Source organism: Solenopsis invicta, chromosome 5 (assembly GCF_016802725.1).
Source record: "Solenopsis invicta isolate M01_SB chromosome 5, UNIL_Sinv_3.0, whole genome shotgun sequence".
Taxonomy (NCBI): Eukaryota; Metazoa; Arthropoda; class Insecta; order Hymenoptera; family Formicidae; genus Solenopsis; species Solenopsis invicta.
Window position 1 is genome coordinate 265,524 of NC_052668.1, and position 9,597 is coordinate 275,120.

General features: G+C 28.0%; 1 protein-coding gene across 2 annotated transcripts; it reads left to right on the forward strand.

The window, feature by feature from the left end:
- Positions 1-424: 424 nt before the first annotated feature.
- On the forward strand, positions 425-8,666 carry LOC105202148. 2 transcript variants are annotated; one of them, XR_005574847.1, is made up of 7 exons: positions 425-617; positions 1,166-1,312; positions 1,381-1,827; positions 1,932-2,043; positions 6,714-6,861; positions 6,930-7,061; positions 7,183-8,666. XR_005574847.1 is itself a non-coding variant. In XM_011170538.3 (4 exons), the coding sequence occupies exons 2-4, from the start codon at positions 1,193-1,195 to the stop codon at positions 1,971-1,973; spliced, it is 609 nt and encodes a 202-aa protein (XP_011168840.1). In that variant the 5' UTR covers positions 430-617; positions 1,166-1,192; the 3' UTR covers positions 1,974-2,442. The 2 variants fall into 2 exon arrangements, 1 of the variants encoding a protein (XP_011168840.1); XM_011170538.3 differs by lacking the exons at positions 6,714-6,861; positions 6,930-7,061; positions 7,183-8,666 and having other exon boundaries at positions 430-617; positions 1,932-2,442.
- The last annotated feature ends 931 nt before the right edge of the window (positions 8,667-9,597 follow it).

The window sequence follows — 9,597 nt, forward strand, 5'->3', positions numbered from 1 at the left end:
GTTACCCAGAACCAACTGTGAGGAAATGACGGATTAATGGTTCTATTTTTGTTTTCTTTTTTGCCATTTTTGTTTTTTTACATCATGTGCAAAGAAATGATGGATTTAATAAAGAACACAAATCCTTATCAAAATATTTAATTATAAAGGATGAAACGAGGTCTGTAATTGTTCTGTTCCACACGGGTTTGCGACTTTCAACGAGGTGTTACCATGTTATTGTTTTCATTTCACACATTTTATGATTTGGATATTTAAATATAGCTGAAGAAACACAATTTAATTATATTTTAATTTTATTTTTGTTTTTGAACAAGTTTAGATTCTTGAGGAAAAATATTCTTGTATACATCACTACAAACTACTTTATTCTAAAACGTTAGCAAATATTCATCATTGTTAAATTGATATTTTGCTTATTGAGAGTGGATAGCCTTGAATTCTCCTAGTCGCCACTACGTTTGCTCAGTGTAGTTGTGTATATATATTCGAGAGAATCTTGGAACATCTTTCTCAGATTTACAAGTACTCGCTTATTATAAACACGTGTGTGATACTTCTATTCCTCTTTTGTCTTTTTTTTTTTACTAAGAGCGGACAGCGTATTGCTAATAAACGTAAGGAAAATTATTTATCTTAATTTAAAAAGTCAAATTATTAGAGAATGCAGTTGTCAGCACATAATTATATCACTATATGTTGACTAGATATCTTGTATTTAGATATTTTGTATTTAGATTATAACTGAAGTTCTCTTTAGAGCAAACACATATTTTGTTCATTTTTCTCTTTTTATGAAATCAATCACCTGTATAACACTAAATTGGTGCATTTTAAAGGCTGCTACATATAAAATATCTACATAGTGACGTAATGTAATCATGTATCAACAAAGAAATAATACACGTATATTCGGTTAATAATGTAACAAAACCATTATTGGATATTTAATCGTTTAAAATATTTATTTCGTTTTATACTTTTAACTTTGCTAACTTTATGTATAACAGCTTTTAGCATGGAGTAATCTGTGCAAGTGTAACTAAATTCGGTCTATTAGTTAGTAATTGAAAAGAATCGGAAGCTAATGGAAACATTTGACACTTTTTATTATCACTTTATCTCTATGTCTCACGTTTATAAGCGTATGTACAATTTTTTTCAGCCACTTGGTTTAATCCAATAGTAAAAGATGAAGTACTTGTACGTAGGTTTTATGTTTTTCGTATATAACTATTATATAATATGGGGTCAAAACTTAACATTTCTAACTAACGAAGAGACTGCTCACGTCAGCGATGATAACTCTACGGTAATACAAATATTAATATAAAATTATATAAAGTGCTACTAAGTTAGGTTCTTATACAATGGTCGAAGGTGACGGAGCGTATACCCATCGTATTCCCAAATAAACGAGATCGTTGCCCAAAAGGTATGATGCTCTACCCAAGCAATAATGAGAAGAATGAATCGGTTTGCAATTGTAAACCTGGGTACTTGTCATTGAACGATTCCTGCCATGAAGCTTACAGACAAGGTCCATGTCCACTCAACAATTACGTCGTTCTTTCCGAAGAGACGGTTCCTCATTGCGTAGAAAATCCTTGCTTGCAAGATAGCATGGTGCAGTATAACGACAAGTGCTATTATCTTAGAATGAAGGGACCATGTGCGTCCGATGAGATATTAGATGTGATTGAAAATACCTTTCAATTGGAATGTATAAAAAGTTTTCGAGAAAATGGTTTAATCGAAATTAACCCTCCCTTAATAAAATGTCCACCAGGCAGCCAAAGGAGTCTTATATCTGGAAGATGCTTACACGTAAGAATGCATATGTATTTTGATCCAATTTGTCACATGCTCTCTATTGTAATGTCTTACATAGATTTCATATGAGATATATTGTAATTATATATATATTCCAGCTTATACTGCATAAAGAACATCAGGCTGCATTAGGAGAATAGAGGAGAAGGAGGTATTATGGCTAATGTGGACATTTCGGCTAGTCGTATTATCTCGTATTATCATTATTAGGTGATGAATTCTACATAGACAAAAAAGATTTTATTGGGATTAATATTCTATATATTTATTTGATTGAAAGTTGTTTTATAGAAACAACATATGCTTATAAAAAACATCATTTGTTTGCATAAAAATGTTGTTTTATTCAAACAACATTTATTATTTCATGAAAATAACATTATTATTAGTTGTACTAATTAATTCAAACATTGGCTTGTTTGGACCGTTCCAAATACTTTCTTGGTTACGTTTATTTGGTTACAATAAAATTTATTGTCTAAACAAATCGTTTTCTCTATGTAACGATTGTTTGTGGAATTATTTGTTTAATACCTCATTGTTTTTAATGGCGTTAATGTACCAATACACAACTGTTAATTAATATTAATAATGCATTATTACTTTTAAGCACTTTTAAATTTCTTCAAGGTATATTTTAGCACTTAAATTACACATACTTTCTCATTATTTTTAAACTTATATTGTCACACGAATGTATGTACATTTAATGGTTTTTGTGTTATTTATCATTTTATTTAACTGCACACATTTTGAGTTACGCAGTTAAAAAGTAACATGAGATTTTGTTAATATGGTTTTTTAAGTAAAATTCTATATCAAAATATTTCTTCAATACGGATCATCTTTAAATATTAGTTCTTGCATGCAGAAATCAAGAAAGATTAATAGCTGTTCTAGCTTGAAAATTTCCGAACAAATTAAGATTCCTGAGGAAAAATATTCTTGTATAAAACACTACAAACTACAGTAGTCTAAGACATTATTACATGTTATTAAATATTCTAATAACATTGCTAAATAATTTTGCTTATTGGGAGTAGTTAGCCTTGAATTGTCATAGTAGCCGTTACGTGTATAGTTGTGTATACTTAGTGTATAGTTGTGCGTATATATTCGAGAGAATCTTGAAACATCTTTCTCAGAGTCACAAGTTCTCGCTTGTTATCAATACGTGTGTGATATTTCCATTTTTTTCTCTTTCTTATTAAAAGCAGACAGAGTGTTAATTGTTAAGAAATGTAAGAAAAACCATCTTAATATTAAAACCACTTCATAATCGTGGGACAATGTCCCCGAAATCATTATGAAATCTTTACGAAATTCTCATGTAATCATTTTGCAATCAGATGTAATCATGAAATCAGAAATCATAATGAAATCATATGAAATCACCAGATATCACACTGAAATCATATGTAATCAGCAGAAATCATTTGGGATTTTTGTGTAATCAATGAAAATCATGCGTAATTATTATGAAAATTATTATGAAATCAGTGCGAGCTTTTAGCTCTTGTAGTCAATTTTTGCTGTTTCTAAAAAAAAAAGTCATCAAAAATTTTTGTGACAGTTTTTTGAAGATTTTTTACGAACTGTTATGGACTTCAATAAAATCTTAAAGTCAGCAATCAAGTGCATATCTATTTTCTGTATGGTTATGCCTCAATTTAATTTTACTCGAGAGAAGTTAACAATCAGTAATAATGGTTCTAATTAAATAAAGTCATTTTTAATTACAACAAATCTGATAATTATATATGCAATCACGAAAAATCATTATGTAATCAGATGAAATCTTTTGCAATTAGATGAAATTACTATGAAATCCTTACGAAATCATTTGTAATCAGATGAAATCATACGAAATCATTATGAAATCCTTACGAAATCCTCGTATAACCATTTTGCAATTAGATGTAATCATAAAATCAAATAAAATCACCAAAAATCATAATAAAATCATATGAAATCATCAAAAATCGTATGAAATCATGTAATCTTAAGACAACATTTTAACTAGTGATTACCCCCTTAATTAAAAGTCCAATTATTAAAGTCAGAATGCAGCTATTAGTGCATAAATATATCACTGCATATGACTATTCAGATATTTTATATTTAGATTATAACTGACGTTCTTTTCAGAGCAGACACGTATCGCAATGAGAACAGGTACGTTTTATTCACGTGTTTTACGTAAAATACATGGATAGGACTTTATCGACATGATATTCACATGAATTTTACGTGGACAATTCCACGTAAATTTTAATACATTTAATCCACGTAGAATTATTGAAATTTGACAAAGATTAAGATGGGAAAAAGCATATGGATTTCATGGGAATAAATTTACATCGACTTTTATCATGTACAATCCGTGTAGAATTGTTGATTAAATTTAAAGGAAATAAAACTAAGAGATAGGAATGTAGAATTCACGTAAGCAAATATAAATTAATTTTTATCCTATGTAATTCGTTGAAACTTTGTTATTTAGTGACATAGATGTAGACACATTAAGCTCACAAAATTGATTTCTTTATCTGCGGGATTATTCCGTTTAGCTATAAATACTTGTGTTTCTGAACAGCATATACAACTATTTGAAGCTTATGCTTGTGCTCTTTTGATTTTGAAATTCAAGATTTCTTTCTTGAACATTGTACTGTTAAAAAACATAAATATTATCGATAAACGAAATAGGTCCGTGGATGAAAAACCTCGATCTACATAAGCAGATAATATTTTTTAAATGTCTTTAATCATTTTTTTTATATTTAATTTAATTATTGTATCATATTGACATTTTTTTAGATGCATTCTTATTTAAATCAATAAACAAAAAAATTATTTGAGGTGCTATTCCGTATTTGTGAAAGTCAGTAAAAAACTGTAATTTTATATATGCTTATTTAAATAATATGATTCAATTATATGTATTTCATAGTTTCAATAAAATATGTATATTGATCTGATCTATCAGTTATATACATGTATAAGTATAAAGTTTTTATAGATCATTACGAAGGATCAGTTCGCAACCTTTTTTGCTAGAAAAAAAAAATATATAACCGATAATAAACACATCTACTCTGTAAACTATCTATTCATAAAAACAAAAACCGAAATCATTATAATTGCGATGGCTTTAGTCCTAAAATACTGTACCGCTTATCTGATAAACTACAAATAAGTAGAATGTTTTTCTCATGGTTTATTGCAACATTAAAAAAAAAACAATTATAGTAAGAAAGTCCTGAAAATAAACTAATTTAAAAAAAAGATCAGTTTGCAGCAATCACAGAGTTTAAGCATCGTTCACCGGGGTCACGACTTGGGTGACCGTCGGGAAATTTCCGAAAAAAAATATTTCTAAGAAAAAAACTTTTTTTCGTTGAAAAAACGTTTTTTAAAATGTTACAAAAATATTGTTTTGCTCTTTAGAATTATATAATGTAATAATATAATATTTATGCGGATATTTCGAAGAAATTTATAAGAGAATTTGAAATATTGATTAGATTTCTACGTGGAATCTAATATTGTTTTTGAGAGAACCATCCCACTTGATTGGTAACGCAAATTTCTACCTGGATGATCCATATCTAAAAAGAATATTCATAAGGATTCCACGTATCTGTTCTTATCGGGATATTTTGATTATTTTTCTCTCTTTTATTGAATTTGATCACCCACATGACATTGAGTTAGTACACTTTAAAAGCTGCTACATGTAAAATATCTACATACAGTAACATAATGTAATCAATAATGAAATAATTTATATATATTCTGATAAAAAATGTGACAATATTATTATTGAGTATTAAAATATTAAAAATTTTAAAATATTTATCTATAATACTTTTACATTTAACTTTTATAAAATATAAAGTATTTTATATATAATTATTGTATATAGAATTATACATATATCAAATGTGTCCATTTATATTAAAATATTTATAATTACGCATGATTTTTAATTATGTACAATAATCATATACAGTTATATATAATCCTGTATAATTATATCCTAAATATATATGAAAATTGTGTAATAATTATATATAATTATTATACAATTTTACATATAATTATATATGATTACATGTAAAATGTGTCCAAGTATATTAATGTACATATATACACATATATATATATATATATATATATGTGTGTGTGTGTGTGTGTGTGTGTATATATATATATATATATAATGTATAATTATATATAATTATGCATATTTTATATGTTGTATATGTATATATTATTATATATAAACATTTTTTCTTAGACACTAATGTGGTGTTGACCGAATTCGATCTATTAATCGTTGAAAAAGATCTGAAGCAAATGGAAAAATTTGACATTTTTTATTATGTCTTTATCTGACCAGTTGATAGTCGTCTAAGTTTTTTTAGTTGATTCAGCGGAAGTGTTTTATATAACAGCGATAAGTTTCATTTTCAAATCTTATAATGTAAAAGCTGCAACACACACAATATTGTGGTTATATTATAAGTTGCCCTTTTTTTTTAAAGTAACGATGACATTTATATTATTATTTTTTTATATAAAATCCATATAGTTTCAACAATTAATTTCTATATGTTGAAGCATCACATGTTCTTGTTATATAAGTAATATGTAGCATTTGCATATTTATATTACATAAAACAGAGTGCAAGTAATCATCATTACTAATTATTTGTTATGTAAAGCATTATTTCTAATTACATAGCAGTTACAAATTGCGCCTACTGGATTTGTTTTTTACATTCTGACTTTAATTGACTTTTATATGTATAGATATATTTAAAAAAACCTATTTTTTTATATCACGTTTATAAACATATGTACAATTTTTTCAGCTACTCTGGTCTGGTCTAATAGTAAAAGATGAAGTGTTTGTTTGTCGGTTTTATGTTTTTGGTATATAACTATTATGTAATATGTGGTCAGAACTTGATATTGCCATCTAACAAAGAGATTGCTCATGTCAGCGGCGATAACTCTACGGTAATATCAATATTAATACAAAATTATATAAATAACTATTTTGTTCTTTTCTTATATAATGATCGCAGATAATGGCACAGCGTATTCCAATCTTATTCCGATATAGACGAGTTATTGTTGATAATCCCTCAGTAATTATCCCTCAATTAAACAAATGTCCACCAGGCAGCCGTCGGAGTACACTTGGAAAATGCATAAAAGTATAAATACATTTATGATCTAATTTCATTTATAACATGCTCTCTATTGCACTGCCTTACATACATTTTAAATATATGATTCAATATACGAGATACATTGTAATTATGCTTAATTTTTCAGGTTACACAGCGTAAAATGCAGCGTAATCACGTTGCATTAGGAAAATAGAGAAGAAGGTATTATAGCTACTGTGGACATTACAGCTACTCCTTCTTATCTCTATTATTAGGTGACGGATTTTAACGATTCCTTATAGAATTATTTGTTCACCGTTTTTTAGTGAAGCTAATATGCGCCAATATGAAATAGCTGATAATTGTTATAAAGCATTTTTACTTTTGAGCACTTCTAAATTTTTACAGGTACACTTTAGCGTCTAGTTACACATAGTTTTTCATTGTTCTTAAATTTGAGCGTATATTACACGAATGTATGTATACTCAAGTATTTTTGTGTTATTTATCATTTTATTCGGTTGTACACATTTCAAGTTAAACAAGAACATGAGATTTTGTTAATATGGTTTTTTAAGTGAAATTTTATGTCAAAATATTTCTTTGATAAATTGATTATTACTCTAGAGACGGCGTCTCTTTGTTTGGCACTCTACTGTGATTTATAGAGAAATTCGTCCATCTTTCAAGAAACAGCAATTTACATTATAAAACTTGATATGATAACTTCGTGTTGTTGTTCCTTGAATTTCTTGAGAAAGATGAAGAAATTTCCCGAATGATTACTACAAAGTGGTAAACAAGTGTTTCTTTAATAAACTCTTATCACTGATTTTACAATCAGTCTATTATTTATTCGGTTAAGAAAAAAATGTTCTTCTTTTAAGAAACTATAACTCTGTACCTTGGTGCTACAAGGACCAATGTCCAAATTTTCGAATTATCTGAAATTTATAATTTATTTTTTATATTTTTAAAACGGCAAGTAAATTTGTATGTAAATTGTGTTCTTTATATTTTAGTTATTAATGTAATGTTTTTTATTGATATTTTAACAGTGTTAATGAGTGCTGAGTAAACGAGGCCCATGTGCACATTAGCTGTTCTTGCACAAAGGTTAAAATGAGATTGGCTTCCATACAATTATTATTTAAATGTGTTCAAAATGTATAGAAGGACATAGGCCCTTTTTACAATAATAGTGGCTCTCATTTGAATTCATTAATATATATAACTCGAATTTGGCAATTTTGGACATTGGCTCTTTTAGTACCAAGACATAGAACTTATCTTTTACTTGGATCACATTCCAAACATCCTCTCCGAGGAAAAGTTTAGCTGATTTAATATAATATACGTTAGGTGCCTATTATACGTACATATTTTGAATAAAATCTTTCTCGGAAAATACGCTTTAGAACTTAACCTGCCGGGAAAAAATTTTTTGTGTATAATTTATATATGAAAAATTTTTTCTCGTGTTCGATCTATTTTACTCGTTCGAAACATACACACACACTTGCAATTTTAAGTAGATTTTAGAATAGATATTATTCTAACGTAAGAAAAACATTAACGCAACATTATTGAAATGTTATTTTGTTGATTAAAAATAAATATTGTTCTAATGTTAGAAAAATATTAATGCAACGTTATGTGCATATTACTCATTTCAATGTCAATGAAACCTTAAATATACGTCAAAGTTTGTTCACAATGACGTTGTATACAATGTTACAAACGTGCTTTAAAACGTTACATGTTGTTAAATATCATTGTAGTAACGTTGTTGAAATGATATTTTACTTACTCTAGGTTAATATCTCATAATTCATTCTGATATCGTTCAATCTTATCTAGCCCAATTAACATCATTCAATCTGTCACAAATTATTCTGAGATCCAGGATCAACGAAGTAAGAATAGTTAAATGGGACAGGAATGATAGGAAAAGAAAAAAAAGATAAGAAAATGTCATGTATTCTTTAGTTTTTGTTCAGATTTCGACGAAATTTTGTTATAAGACTTTGAATACGATTTTCAATACTTTCACAACAATCCATTTGAAAATAAATGTTTGCAAATAATTCAGCGCATCAATAAATGCAAGAAAACTTAAGAATGGTTCTATTGGTTAGGTCAAAATTAGCTAAATACAGATCTGAAAATAATTTTATTGAGCCACCAAAATAATTATATACGAACGTTCAAGCATGAAGAAAGTAAGGCTGCAAAATATTTTAATGTTCAAGCAACTAATTTGACTATTTTACATAAATCATTTGTAGAGACAGCACGAAAAAACATGGAAATTACTCTTTCATCGTGAAAAGATGACCAAGCGTCACTGGTGGCAGACTAACAAGCTGTACAAAAAGCTGATCTAACAGAAAATATTATCGCCGTCCTCGCGGAAAAAAGGGAATACGTACTTCCGTTTACGTTCCAGCGGGAAATCTAATGCTGTTGAAACACAGAGCACACACGTGCATGTAATATTATCCGCCAGATCCACCTCCACTATCATGCGATTATTATGTAGCTCGATCTTCTTTTTGCATTATCTGCGGAAGGACTTCCC